The sequence below is a fragment of the Bos taurus genome, chromosome 18 (genome assembly GCF_002263795.3).
Source record: "Bos taurus isolate L1 Dominette 01449 registration number 42190680 breed Hereford chromosome 18, ARS-UCD2.0, whole genome shotgun sequence".
Taxonomy (NCBI): Eukaryota; Metazoa; Chordata; class Mammalia; order Artiodactyla; family Bovidae; genus Bos; species Bos taurus.
This window is the reverse complement of record NC_037345.1, coordinates 54,593,661-54,608,671: the sequence shown is the minus strand read 5'-3', so window position 1 is coordinate 54,608,671 and position 15,011 is coordinate 54,593,661. Positions and strand designations below refer to the sequence as shown.

General features: G+C 56.1%; 1 protein-coding gene across 3 annotated transcripts in view; it reads right to left on the bottom strand.

Annotated features, from left to right (window-relative positions):
- Positions 1-15,011, bottom strand: part of BICRA (BRD4 interacting chromatin remodeling complex associated protein) — a 74,295-nt gene that overhangs the window by 14,432 nt on the left and 44,852 nt on the right. For 2 of the 3 annotated variants that reach the window (XM_059877584.1, XM_024979183.2), the window contains 7 exons: positions 9,420-9,520; positions 7,506-7,551; positions 7,366-7,408; positions 7,188-7,263; positions 5,175-5,240; positions 1,295-3,265; positions 556-732 (listed from right to left, as the gene is read on the bottom strand). In XM_059877584.1, coding sequence (XP_059733567.1) covers positions 556-732; positions 1,295-3,265; positions 5,175-5,240; positions 7,188-7,263; positions 7,366-7,379 — 2,304 coding nt within the window. In that variant the 5' untranslated portion in view covers positions 7,380-7,408; positions 7,506-7,551; positions 9,420-9,520. The remainder of the gene's footprint in view (positions 1-555; positions 733-1,294; positions 3,266-5,174; positions 5,241-7,187; positions 7,264-7,365; positions 7,409-7,505; positions 7,552-9,419; positions 9,521-15,011) is intronic. The other variant, XM_024979185.2, reaches the window with a different exon arrangement.

Below are 15,011 nucleotides of genomic sequence, written 5' to 3'. Positions count from 1 at the left end.
AAAGACCAAAAGTGAGCTAAATTCCCGACAACAATATCTGGTTACATAAAGGGCACCCCCACACAATGGAGTACTATGCGATCATGTAAAAGAATGGAGTACAGTCTCCAAGATGAACCTCTAAATGATAAACGGTGCAGAATGCATGTAGAGTATTGCTTTTGTTTTCGTAAAAATGGAAGGAAAAGAACCCTGTTGTCTTTTTGTTTGCCCCTTCGTAGGAAAGGAGTGGAAGAAACCCCCTTGGGGAGGGAAAGCCAGGCTCGGATCTAGACCTCTTGGTGTCTTCCTCAAAATGTGAGATACTTATCCAGACAGGGAAATGATCATTCTAGGACCTAACCATGTGTCCCTGACTAGAGTGTGGTCTCAAGCATCCATGGCCATCAGGAGACCCTCAGGAAGCATCTGGGGAGCCAAGGAGAGCACCGCTTCCCAAGCCAGCGAGACAGAGAGGCAGGCAGGGCAGCCAGAGAGCGCGTGGAGAGGGTGGGGAGGAGGGGCGAGGGGCAGGGCTGGTCTGCGCTGGGACAGAGGCTGCTGGGGTTCGTCTACCTGGGGGGCCGGCGCCGGGGAGGCCTGGCTGTCGGGGGCCTGAGGGCCAAGGCCAGCTCCTTTGGCGACAGGGGTGGTCGGGGCTGGGTCTTGGGCGGGAGGCGGGGCGCTGACTATGACCGAGGCGGGCACGGAGAGGTGGGGGCCCTCTGTGGAGAGGGGCTGCTGGCTCCTCTCCTGCAACGGGCAGCCCACAGCGGGTCAGAGGCCACCCCCACACACCCAAGGCCTCTACACCCCAACTCCCTGCCCCCACGGGTGCTCCGGAGAAGGGGGTAGTGGGAACCAGTTAGAGGACACCCAGAGGCTAGACACCGAAGTCAGGGGATTGGGAGCCCCCAGAGTCCAGGGGGCTTGACCTGGGGTAGCTCAGTCCCCTTGGTTCCATGAGTCATCTTCCGGCTCCACCCCAGCATCCATCTCTCCCGCCCCGTCTGTCTGTCTGTCTGTCTGTCTGTCTGTGTCTCACCTGCTCTCTCTCTTGGACCCTTCTCCAACCCTCCAGCAAGAGGGCCGCCTCTCTGTCCCTCCCCTCGTCTGTCTGTCTTGGTGTCAGTCAGCTGGGCCCTGTCGCCCCGGGACCACCTCCTCGGTGACCTGGGGCAGGGGTGGCAACTCTGGGCACCCTTCCTGGCCCCCGGGTCCCCCCCACCCACTTGCTGCTTCAACCGCATCTGGTTCCAGCTCTGGGCCCCCTCTCCACATAGGCCCCTTCCCCTGCCCTGGCGGCCTTGGTTACCTGGGGCAGAAACATCTGCAGGGAGTCCTGAGTGAGGACGGCCGTGGGGGCAGCAGAGGGTGGCTGCCCCAGGACAATCTTCTCCGGGCTGGACGCCAGGCCAGGGCTGGGCTGTGGGGTAGTGGCCTGAGCTGGGGCGGCAGCCTGTGGGGCAGGGGCCTGTGGTGGCGGCGGCGGCTGCTGTTGCTGCTGCGGCTGCTGGAGGCCCAGAGGCAGTGGGGTGCTGACCGTGGGGGGCGCCTGGGGCGCTGTCTGCACTGTGAGGACAGGCGTAGCCTCCCCACCAGTGGCGGGGGTGCCGGGCTGCACCAGACCGTCGGGGGTGTTGAGCATGGCCACGGCGCTGGGGGGCAGGGTGACCCCCTGGAGGACAGTGGTGGCGGCTGGCCCGGCGGCGGCCGGCTGGCTCTGCGTGGGCAGGCTGCCGGCGGCCAGCGACACGGGCATCTGGAAGAGTGCCGGCTGGCCCACCTGGATGGGGGCGGCCGAGAGAATGTGGGCAGCGCTGTGGGCCCCTGAGTGGGGGGCCAGCACGGGGCCCAGGCTCAGCGGGCCCGCCAGGTTCTGGTTGGTGAGGATGGGGTTGGCGATGAGCTGTCCGCCAGCGTGGGGGGCCGCGGCTGCCAGGATCTGCCCGCCCACGTTGGCTGGCAGGGCTGAGAGTGGCTGAGGGAGCTGGACCGCCGACGTGCCAGGCAGCAGGAACTGGTTCTGGCCCGGAAGCATGTGCTGGGCGGGGATGACGATGCTGCTGCCTTGGTTCAGGAGGTGCACGCTCATGGGCTTGCTCAGGGTCCCGGGGGGCTGTGGGGGGGCCGCCCCCGTGGTGGTGGCCGGAGGCGGCTTGAAGACGTTGGCCTGCAGGGCGGGCGCCGGGAAGCCCGACAGCACCACGTTCTGGCCGGCCTTGCCCGCCGCCATGAAAGTCAGGTTCTGGGGAGCCTTGGGTGGCTGCGGGAGGCCCCCAGCCTCGCCCTGGATGGTGAGCGTGGCGCCCGCGGGGGCGAACGGCTTGGGAGTCAGCTGGTAGAGCTTGGGGGGCAGCACGCCGGCAGGCTTGGGCTGGATGGGTGTGGGCGTGCGGTGCAGAATGACGTTGGGCGCTTGAACCAGCGGCGACGTGCCCAGGCCAGGGGCCACCGCCAGCGGCTGTCCTGAGGGCGCCCCACTGGCCGCCGCCGGGGCGGCTCCCGCCCCTCCGAACACTGAGTTCCCATTGAGTGTGGTGGCCACGGCGGCGGGGAGGTTCTTCTGGAGGACCAGGCCGGCCCCCTGGGGTGAGACGCCAGCAGATGCCAGGGTCACTGGCTCCGAAGGGCCGGCCGCTGAGGCCAGGTAGCCGCTGACAGGCACCTGCTTGGCCAGGAGCTGGGAGGTGGGTGGGTTGAGTGCCATGACAGGCTGGCCCACCACCTGGATGGGGGCCAGGCCGAGCGTGGCTGCTGCGGCACCCCCGGGGCTGCCATTTGGCAGGCCCTGGAGGCCCGGGATGGGCTGCAGAGTCACGTTGCCCAGGCCCACAGGCTGCAGGAAGGGCTGGACGCTCAAGGCTTTGCTGACCACGTCCTGGGGCGGCACCAGGGCCTGGTGGGTCAGCACGGTGGGTGGGGCCTGGAGCCCCAGCAGGTCAGCGCCCCCCGAGAAGAGCGCCTGGGGTCCCGTGGCCACGGCAGCAGCCCCTCCGGCCCCCGCCGGGCCAGCCCCGCCGTCCGCGGGCTGCAGGGTGGGCAGCTGGAAGGGGCCCAGGTCCAGCTCAGCCTCAGCCTCGAGTGTCTGCTCGGTGATGTTGGCCTCCTGGAGGCTCTGCTGGAGAATGTCGCAGGGCTGGTCGGCGCCCCCCGCGCCCCCGCCGCCGCCCCCGGCCGCGGGCGAGTCCAGGATGTCATCTTCCAGGAAGTCGAGGTCCACGCTGGGGGCCGGCTGGCTGGGCTCTGGGTTCAAGTGGTTGCCAGAGGCTTCTTGCACGTGGAGCTGGAGGCCAGGGAAGGTGGGGGAGGAGAGAGCCCAGGTTAGCAAGGGGCCGGGCCCAGGACACAGCTGAAGCCAAGGGTACCTGATGTCAGGGCAGCAGGGACAGAAAGAACCTTCTACAAGAAGTGGCTGGACCTGAGTTCAAATCCCAGCTTCGCCAGGGCTGAGCTGGGCACCCCAGGACTGGTTTAATCCAGCCTGTTTTTTCCCCCATCTGTGCACATCAGCAGAATGTAACAAAAACCATTTTCTAAACAGCCATACAGGCCCATGATGCTTATCTGCAATTCCAAAACCCCAAAGGCTCTGAAAACCACAACTGTTTTGAGAACTTTAGGCTGGAAAGCCCTGACCGGAATGCAACTGATGCTCAGAGGGAAAGGCGTTATTCAGCCACGTAACAGGACGCGCCTTCAATGTGACCACAGAAAAGTGAGTGTGTCACGTTACACGCAGCACACATGTAGCCAGCATTGCCTTTCCAGCATCTGAAAAACCCTGAATCCCACAAGCCTGGCCCCAAAGGTTTTGGATCAAAGATCATGGTTCTGTTAAGCGCAGGAGCAGCAGCAGCCTTACCCAGTGCCAAGCGCACTGTGAGTTTGAGGTTTCTTAAGTGCTTTCTGGATGGTGATCCAGGTCACGAATGTACAATCAATACATGTATGCATTTTCGAGCAAATATTCCATAAGTAATGAGTATGCTAGCAGCATGGAATACCCACTGATAATGGGTCAAAACTGTTGTTAAAAAGATTCTGAGTTCATTCCACGTGGACAGCTCAGAGCAGTACCTGGCACCCGAGAAACACCATCTATCACTCCTGCTGGCATTACTATTACTGTCTAGGTCGCTGCTGTTAGTAACAGCCCAGGGAGGTGGGCACTGCTCCCTCCTTGCCCCCTACACTGGGAGGGGGTCATCCTGCTGCCAAGCAGGGGGCATTGCCTGGTGAGACAGGCTCCGGCTCAGCCCCCAACCAAAGACCAGGGGGTTCTGAGCTCCTAACTGCTAAATGGCTATAACCAAACCTGCCTCCTAGGATGGTTGTGACATTTACTGACATCATGCACGTGAGGTGCTAAGAACCTGACCAGGGTCCTTACAGGTCAAATTAAGACAGGGCGGCATGGATAAGAATAGCACATACTCTAACCAATCTATAAGTGTAATAACATGAAAGTACTATTATTTGCTGGGTTCTGGATTTAGGCATGTATATTACGCCAGATCAATTGTTTGGAATGTGTTATTATGGTGGTTGTGAGGATTAAATGAAAATTACCGTAAAGGGTCTAGCATATGATAAGTGTTCTGTAAATGACAGTTACGAAGACGAAGAAGGGGGAGGGAGGAGGAACAAGGAGTGGGCGGGGTAGGGAGAGAAGAGGGGAAGGGAGAGGCCACAGAAGGGGAAGAGGAGGGACGGGCCTGGCACACAGGAGGTGCTCAATAATATAGATGCCCACTGCGAGCCCCACTTTGGGCTTTGCTCATCATCCCTGCTCTCATTTTCCATGTGGAGACGGAGGTCTGTATCAGTGGATCCTCTTCCCCAGGTCACCTTCTAGCCACGGCTGAGCTAGGACAGGACCCCCAAGACGCCCCCATCCCCACTCCTCAGGAGCCAGCCTCAGCCTCCATGCCAGCGCTGTAGCAGCTGATCCCTAAGGCCAGGGACCCCGGAACCGCACCTCCTTCTCTGAGGCACAGCCTGGGGGTAGGGGAGGTATCTGGCAGCCTTGGCCTCACCTGCACCCCACTCTGCTCTCAGTGACCACACCCCAGCCTCCCACCCCCAGAGCAAAGTGCCTCAGGGAATGAGTGAGACGCCCTCCAACCCTCCCCCAAGGGCTGCTCCACGGGCGTTCTGCCCACCACCCTCCCCGAGCCCCCGCAGCCACTTACCCCGGGACCTTCATAGAAGGCATTTTGGGCCTCCCCGGGATTATCCAGGAGGTCATCACTGTCGAGCTGCAACAAGACCCGCCCCCACCCAAGGTCAATGGTCAGCTGGGCAGTGGGCCGGCCCACATGCTAGAACAAAAACCAATTTCGGGTTACATGGGCACAAAGACAAAGACGAGGTTGGGGGGGTGCAGGGGGTGGGGGAGGCTCGAGGGGTACGGGAAACTCCACCTCCAGAAAAGAGGCCCCAAAGAAAGGGGCTTGGCTGCAAGTTTAAATCCTAAGGAGCCCCCAGCACCGCATCCGAGGCTCCCCGACATGCCTGCCTGGAACTCTCTAGAATCCTGCCTCCGCACCTTCACCCAAGTAGCACCCCTGGCCCTTTGCCCTCTGCCTCCTTGGTAACACACCCTGCAGGGCCTGTCACACGTGCCTCCTCCTCCCGACGCGTGCCTCCTCCTCCCCACACGTGCCCGTCTGTCCCTTCCTATGAAATCAGCCCTTCCTCTGCACAGCCGCGCTCCCCGGGCAACAGATGTGTGAGCTGCTCCCATGTCTGGGAGGGCAGCGACCGGTCTCATTCCAGGAGTTATCATCAATGCCGAGAACAGGCCTTAAGCGCCCACTGTCTGTCCACAGCCAAGCTCCCCAGTTTCTAGCTGATCCCCTTCTAGAACCCTAGACTGGTATGGGGTAGGCCAAAAAGTTCATTTGGGTTTTCTCATCACATTTTACAGAAACACCCAAACCAACTTTTTTTGGCCAATTCAATACATCCAACAGCTGCCCTCAGACTTCTGGGATCTGCCCCAAACTCCCAGTCTCAGGGAATGGCACAACCCATTTGGTTGCTCAGGTCAAGTCCAGGAGGCAGTCTGGACACTATTTCACCATCTAATCCACCCTCAAGTCAAGTGACACTGCCTTCCAGGCCAGCCCCAAAGTCAGCACCTGCCACCTCCTGCAACACCTGCCTTGGGGCCCAGGCCGCCGTCCTCCCATTGCACTTGCCTCTGCTCCGCAAATTATTCGATACATGCCCTTGAGGAGTGGAGCTCTTTTCCCTCCCTGAGAGTGTGGGTGGGCATGGTGACTCGCTTCCAGTGAATGCAGTGTGACTTCGGAGACTAGGTCATAAGAGGCACTCAGCTTCCTCTGGGTCACTTGCTTGGGCAAACCAGCTGCCACGTCATGAGGATGCTCAAGCAATCCTCTGGAGAGGCCCACGTGGCGAGGAGCTGAGGCCTCCAGCCAACAGCCACAGGAGTGAGTCACTCACTGTGGAAGCAGGCCCCCCCCAGCCCCAGGCAAGCCCTCAGATGACAATGGTTCCAACCAACATCCTGAATGCTACTCAGGGGAGACTCCAAGATAGACCCCCAGCTAGACTGCTCGCCCATTCCCAATCCCCAGAAACTGAGAGCTCTAACAAATGTTATTAGAAGTCATTAGAAGCCACACCGTGTTAGGATAACTTGTTATACAGCCGTAGGTAACTGATACAACCCCTTGTGGCTCAACAGACGTCCCCTCTTCCCCGCTTTGTTCCCCTCTCTGGAGTGCAAATAGAATATGCCATGTGGCTGCTTAATAACCTGTCGGAGCTGCCTGTCACATTCAGAATAAAGTCCAAGCTCCCCAGTCAAGCTCCTCTAGGCTCTGCATGACCTAGGGATTTTTGTCCACCCCAGTCCTGCCTCCTACTAGTCTACCTTTCTTCCTGGCCCCACTGGCCTCCTTTCTGTTCCTGGAACGGGTCAGACTTTCCCGCCTTCCCACCCGCTCTCCCCCTGGTCAGAGCACAGTGGGCGCCTCCCTTTGGTCCTTCAGGTTCACCCTCAATGTTCACCCTCTGCCCACTGCAGCTAAAGGAGCCCCTGCCCTCGCCCCCCGCCTCCCATTTATTTTCTTCGGATCCTCTCTTGTGGTGCAAAAGTGATGTTGCTATTTCTTCTGCTGCCCGGCGTGGTGCTTTCCACCACTGCCTTTATTAGTCACTGGTTGCTTGTTTACCCAGGAAATGTGTATGGCGTGAGGGCAGGGATTTGCCGTCTCTTTCCCTCTTCGCCGTGAGCTTGGGGCCTGGCTCCTGGAAGGCAGATGTCTACTCAGTGTGGTGGTGGGGGGGGGCTTGACCTGCTGCCCTGCACCCTGCTGCCCTGGGGGATGCCTCACCCTGCCCAGCACTCACCTTCTCGGATCCATGTAAGAAGTCGTTGAGGGCCTGAGGGTCACTGAAAGAGAGAAGGGGAGAGACACTTGAGGAGATGAGGGACAGGGGAGGGGAGGGAGAGTGAGGGGGGAGGGGGGGACGGGAAGCCCACTACTCACCAAATCACGTCTAGTAAGCATCTCCCATCCTCATCATCCATCGCCACTGGACAGGGGCGGGAAGAGGGCGACAGGTTAGACAGCGGCAGCAGGCCAGGACTCTCCCCGCAAGGACCATTCCCTGGGGGCCCAGACCCCTGGAGTCTGTGGGCATGGGTGGGGGGTGCAAGGCAGGGCCCTCCCCACCAGCGGCTCTGACCAGAGAGACACGGCTGCCTTTTCCTCCTCCCTCTGATCCCCCAGCATCTGGTGATAACGATGATGACGTCAGTCCTGACTAAGTGAGCCCTGATCATGTGCGAGCCCGTGCTAAGTGCTTCACACACGCTAACTCGATGAATCCCCAGGGAATCCCTCGAGGTGGGTCTTGCTGCCCCTTAGCTTCGCAGAGGAGTTAATGCAAGAGCAGAGGCTGTGGCTCTCCGTCTCCCGGCTAGCAGAGGTCTGGCCCCCCGAGCCTGTACTCTGCCTCCTGAGGGCAGGGCTGGCCCAGAGCGGGCGTGGGGGGGCTTGTCCTACACGTGACCGGGTTGGGGGGAAGGCATTAAGGGGCCCAGCTTCTGGGCCCCCGTGGAAGACACATGCAGTGCGGCTCTCACGGAGGGAAAGAGAGGGAGAAGGACCCGGAGGGTAGGCGCTTGGCGTCAGAGCAGCCGCCAGAGCTGGGCCGAGCCCGTCAATAGTGATGAGGATGAGGACGGCTAACATTTGGCCCGTGCTTATCACGTGCCCGCCAGGCACTGTCCCATGCGTTTCACTAATGTTAGTCCCCATGGGGAAGGGTGCTGTGTGTCCCATTCTATAGCGAGAAAACAAGTTCTCTGTGTCTGCCCATCCACTCACCCCCAGCCCTCACCCAACCTCCCATTGCTCCAAACATCCCACCAGGCTTCCAAGCACCCATCTCGCCAAACTTCCGCCTCATGGTCCATCTCTCCTGTCTTCCAAACACATCCAACTGATCCATCCTTCCATCTGCCCACACATCCTTCCCTCCCAACGAGAAATCACACACAACCCCAGCCCAGAGCCATGGACTTCTTACTTTCTTTTTTTTTTTTTTTTGGTAGGGAGAGCAGGAGTGGTCCTGAACTCACTGAGGAGGATCTACCCCTCCCTCCACCTCAAAACACACAAAATCTCACTTGCGCCCTCAGCTGGGTCACTCCGACAGTATCCTCTAAACTTCCCAATCGCCACCCCAACCCCCAGTAACCTCAACGGCTCTGTGACATAGCCTCGGGAAGAATCACGCATTGCTAGTTCAGGGTTTTCTCTGAACTGTGCTTTGGAGGGTCTGATGAAAGCAAAAAGACCCTCTGGTCAGAAACACGCATGTGGGCCAGAAATGTTACACGTGTGCACACACATATGCACACACGTACACACTTCACGGGCCCCAGGTTACAAGGCCAGTCTAGAACAGAAATGCCCATCTTCAGGGCCTCACACGCCAATCGCCCTCCCCTCCAGAGCTGGCCCTGGGCACCGACCCCAGAGAGGCCCTTCCCTTCCGAGACTCTGGCTGCACCGGGCGCTGGTGACAACATACCCTCTCTGGCTTCACATCCCCACCCCCACCCACGCTTCCTTCTTCCCAAGTCACCAGCTCCGTGGGCGACGAGCCCCTGCCCTTCCCAACCAGCCCACAGTGGGCAAGGCCTGGCCAGGGAGCAACCTGGCAAGATCTGCAGAGCACGTGGAGAAGAGGGGGATGTGGGAGGGAGATCCTGCCTTGCCTGTAGATGGCGAGGAGGCAGGGGGCTGGCCCAAATGACCCCGGGGCCCCAGGTTGGAAAGGGTGGGGCTGAAGGTTGCAGCTAAGTCAAGGAGGACTGTCCCTTCCAGGCAGGTGGATGGAGGAGGTGGGGGACCACAGCCCCTCTGGGAATGAACTGACGCTTGGCTGGTTACCTGCGCTACAAACGAATCATGAAGGGAAGGAGGGGGTGTCCACTCCAGGTCTACGCGGGGCCCCCAGCTGGGGACTTGGGGAGTGTCCTTTCGGGGGCCAGCTGTGGAGAGAGAGGGAGAGAGAAGCTGTGAGTGGGACCATCAGTGAAAAGGAGAAAGATGTAGCCAGAGAGAGGAGAGGTCAAACCCAAGAGTACAACCAGAGGAAACGTTGCACATGATCACACGCGTGGTAAGTGCAGACAACACTGCCCTGTGTCTACCTGCACAGCGTATGTACATATGCACACATCACGCAATAGCACGCAACACCACGCAACACCGTAGGACATACTCCACCAGCACTTCTGAGCCATCCGCCCTGAGGAAACACAGGGTAGGCTTCCTGCCAGCCTCTGGCCCCATTCTCATCAACCCAACAACACACCGCCTTGGTTGTGTGTTTCTGTTTAAAGACGCCTTGTTGAATATAAATCGGTGAATCGCTCACACTGGGCTTGTGGCCAACAGCGCTGTAACTCAGGTGTAACTGCTCATCTCTGCACGCGCTTTCTCCACAGCGCTCACTGCAGCCTTCCTGCGCTTACGCGCACTGGGTGGCCTTTTACCTCTGTGCGGGAGGGGCCGTGTTTAACAGCAAAACCACTCACCAAAAGCACAGAAGTGCAAAACAACAGGGCCCTAAGGAGGATGCTTGTTGACAGCTGAACTGAGAAGGCAGAGGGTCACCGTGTTCCACCTCCGCTGGCGGGATGTGCTCTGAGACTCAAACACTTCACGACTCTGCACGTGACTGGGAAAGCCCCATACTGATTTGGGGTATTGATGTCAGTGGGTGGGTGGATTCGCAAATACGGAATCCACGAACACCGAGGGTTGACCTGACGTGATGGTGGGGATGATAGCTGCTGATTTTAAGTGCTCTGCGTGTTCCACCTGTGTCACCATCTTGGACTCCCTACGAGGCGGGTGCTCTGCTTAGCCCCATTCTGCAGATGAGGACGGCGAGGCTCTGAATGGCATACGCCACCCCCACATGCCTCCAGTGGTCAGCGGCCAGGCTGGGATCTGAGCCAAGGCAGGCTGACTGCAGAGTCCCCGCCCTTAACCACAGTCCCACAGACAGCCCTCTCATCGTGGTGTTTCTCTTCAAAATGTGAAGCAAACATGGCCACAGTGTCAAGATAAGGCAAAGCTGGGTGACAAGCCTTTGTTAGCATTTTGTGAATGCCTGGGATAGTTCAGATCCAAAGACGCGATAAGGGTGAGTGGATGGAAGAGAGAGAGGAGGGACGGGAGCTGCTGCTCCTTTTGATGGAGAGTCCCAGACCCCCGGAAAGGTCTAGAAAGCCTCTGTCACAGGACCCTGGAACATGGAGTCCTGGCCCATCTAGGCTGCAGGGGCACTGCCCTGGCCCGGAAGTGATCCCAAGAGCCCATAGCAGCTTCGTGAGAGCCGCCAGCTCCACGTGGGTCCCCACCCACCTCCTCCCTGCCCCGAACTTCGGGTGTGGCCCAAGTTCTGTAAACCTTGGACCAGAAGGAGAGCCAGGAGGCGGGTGTTTCCTGAACGGAGCTCTCCAAGTGGGACCTGCGGGTGAATGTCCAGCAGGAGGCACCAGGCTGTGAGAATCTGTCATCCCTGCGTTTTCATTTTGATGGTGACAGCTGCTCAATGGGTGAGGGGGGCTTTCCGGGGAGAGGACAGATCCTCACTGTGATGGGGCGTCAGTTATATGGGGGTTTAAACATTTATAGCTCAGGGCTTCCCTGATGGCTCAGTGGTAAAGAACCCGCTGGCCAATGCAGGAGATGTGGGTTCGATCCCCGATCCAGGAAAACCCAGCATACCCCTGCGACTACTGAGCCTGGGCTCTAGAGACTGCAAGCTGCAACTCAGTACTACAGCCTTCTCTAGAGCCCATGCTACACAATGAGAAGCCCACACACTGCAACTAGAGTAGCCCCCTGGCAGCAATGAAGACCCAGCGAAGGAAAGAAGGAATGGATTCTAGGTATGTAACAATGGCATCATATTCTTTTTTTTTCATTTAGAGTCTTTACCTTTCAGAAATACATCCTAAAATACGTAGAAGTGACATGACAGAACAACTGTGACTTAAGTTCAGAATAACGCAGCTGTGTGAGTTCAGAGGCATATTGTCCTATGCGGGTCAAAACAGTACCCACTTAGCCACACGCGGCTACGTCCATTTAAGTTCAAGCTGCTGAAATGAAATTATGGCAAAGGACTGGAGTAGGTATTTGTCCCAAGATGACATACAAATAGCCATAAGCACGTGAAAAGATGATCGCCACCACCAAACATTAGGGCAATGCTATCGAAACTACAGATGCTGCCTCACTCCTGTTAAATGGCAACCCACTCCAGTATTCTTGCCTGGAGAATCCCAGGGACGGAGGAGCCTGGTGGGCTACTGTCTATGGGGTTGTACAGAGTCGGACAAGACTAACGTGACTTAGCAGCAGCAGCAGCAAAAATTCAAAAATTAACAAGTGTGGCTGAGGACTTGGAGAAACTGGAACCCTTGCGCCCTGTTGGTGGGAACGTAAAATGATGCAGCTGCTGTGGAAAACACTTTGGTGGTTCCTCAAAAAATTAAAAATAGAATTAGCATATGACCCAGCAAGCTCACTTCTGGATATATATAACACAAAAGAATTGAAAGTGGGGTCTGGAAGGGCATATTTACGCAGCCCTGTTCATGATTCGCAAGAGCCAAGAGGTACAACAACCCAGGTGTCCGTCAACAGATGAATGGCTAAGCCAATCGCGGTATCTGTTTACAACAGAATTATCATTCAGGGAGGAAAGGCTGAAGGGATGGCATGGATGACTCTGTGCCGAGTGACGTCAGCCAGTGACAAAAAGACAAGGGTACCATCTTATTCCACTCATGATGGAGAGACAGGAAGGAGAATGCAGTTTGCCAGGGGTTGGGGGGTGGGGTGGAGAGAAACGAGGAATTGTTGTTTAGTGGGTATCCCGTTTCAGTCCTGCAAGATACAGCAAGTTTGAGAGAAGGGTGGGGGTGATGGTTGCACCACCATGCACACGCACTTAAGGTCGCTGATCTGTACACTTAGGTATGGCTGCGATGGTCAGTTTTGTTATGTGTGTTTTAACCACAATAAAAGGATGGGAAAAAGAGGGGACAACCAGGAATATGAAAGTTTTCAATGAAACAGATTCACATTAAAAGTGTAAAGGAAATTAAAACACCGAGTTCGTGGTCACCCCTGCCACATTTCGTGGGCTCAACTGCCACACGTGGCTGGTGGCTACCACGCGGAACAGCACAGATCTAGAACATTCCCGTGGTGGCAGGAAACCCCCTTGGACAGGGCTGGTCTGTCAGAGTGGTGGAAAACCGAAGATTGGTAAAGCATTGGTTGGTGTGGTTCAAGTTTTACTGTCCTCTCTGCTTTGTGCACATTTGCAATTGTCCACAATGAAAAATTTTTACTTTGAAAATACTTGAGCATCACAAATCATGTGAGTCTCTGACTGTTTACTGTCGGTCTCCCCTACGAAAATGTCAACCCTCCAACTACAGGGATTTTTGTCTGTTTTGTTCCTTGTGGAATGCTCAGAATCCACACGTGACACGGCACATGGAAGGAGCTCACTACGTATTTGTGGGATGAATGAATGAATTTGCAGGGAGGGTTAAAACAAACCCACTCATTCGTTTGAAGAGCAGCCTGGTGAAAAGGGCATTTATTCATTTTCCGTTCTGTGTTGGGGAGAACTGAGGATCCTGTAATGAGCAATGAGATCCTCCAGCCCTTGACCTTGGGGAAGATGATGCTTAGTGGTTCTCAACCAGGGATGACACTGGATGCCCAATGTCACACACATACTCAAAAAGCTTTTGAAAAAAAAAAGATCGGGGGACTAGGGCAGGGGACACACAATCAGCATGCAAAGCTGCAAACCCAAAATATTCGCACGAGAGGACGTCTTCCACCCCTCCAGAGCAGAAGCTTGAAAAGCCATTGTATGGTTCCACTCAAGTCCCAGCATGATGTGGACACATGGATAGGGCCACAGCCAACCCTCGAAGCTTGGACATATGAGCGAGAGAGGAGCATTTGCTGCTGTCAGCCACTGAGATCTGGGGCTCACTTGTTACTGCACATCACTCAGTCGAAGCTGACTGATACATCTTGGAAGAGCACCCCCTTACCCCAGTGCTTCCTCAGTATCAGGCCCTGTGCTAACTCCATATCGACTCCTCCCAGTCTCCAGGGAGACGGGAGGAATGTTTCCCATTTCACAGTGCAGGAAACTGAGGCTTACAGGGGCCAGGACACTTGCCCCCAATCCCAGAGACTGGGACCAGTCTCTGAACCCAGGCCCTGTGATTCCGAAGAACCTCATTCTCCAGCATCGGGCTATAAAAAGCATGAGAAGCTAGGCCTGCAAAACCACAACCAGCTCAAGAGAACAGCCATGACGCAACAATGACAAAGTGTCCTTCCAGAAAATCGTGTGAATTCCTCCGGCACTTGGAATGCCTTCGGAGTTTTGCGTTGTCATCAGGAGTTGTGCTGCAGCCAGGGTGCTGAGCAGGACACAGAATTCAAAGTCCCCGTGAAGCTCCATAAACAGGCTTATTTTAATTTCCCGATAGGAATGCTACTAACCCTCAGGTTATTTGCAAGTCATAAAAAAGAAAGTCAGTGGAACCCTATCATTTGCTGATGGGAAGTGATAGGCAGAGAAGAGGATATGGCAAAGTCTAGCTGTTGCTTTTCCAAACACCATTTCCCCAGCTCTCCTTGTCTTGCTCACGGAAGCCCAATCTCAGGGTAACACTTGCCTACTCCAAGATGTAAACAAAGGCTGTTCTGAGTCAGTCTTTTTCAAACTACGGGTCACGCCTTTGAGGGTTGTGAAATCCAATTAGCAGGTTGTGACCAGGGATTGCTTTTAAGTTAAAGAGTATAGGATCAAATGGCTTGGGATAGAATAGAAAATATTAAAGGGTATCACACAGGGTTTCCATGGACACTGGTTTCAATTATGTGTGTGTGTGTACATATTTCCTATTGTAGGTTGTGGCCAAAACAGCTGCTATCCCTTTATCAGACATTCACTTTCCAAGGCTTCCTTGCAGCCAGAGTAGTCACAGTTTTGCAAATAAGTAAGCAAAGTGTATAGAATTGGGTTCTGCTCAATGAGTCTTTAGGGGAAGACAGAATTTGAGAAAGGTTTTCTTCCAGAATATAAAGATAGAGCTTCTCTAAGGAGAAAGTCATTTCTCATTTTGAATATAGTTGAGAAGACTGGAGCTGTGGCAGCCATTTTGCTGCCATGAGGCAATAAACCTGAGGCTGATAAGCCTACCTATAGAGAATAACTGATGAGAGAAAAAGACTAGGTTTTTAAAAACTCCTCAAGGCTTGCCTGCCTCTAGATGTCTTAATCTTTACAGTTTAAGCCACTATTAAGATTCCATTGTTTGCAAACACAATCTGACACAAATGAGTTAGTACTTCTAGGTATCTTTGCAACCCATCACAAAGACTCTCGCAGCCTTCCATGAGTCAAACTGTACTCTGAAT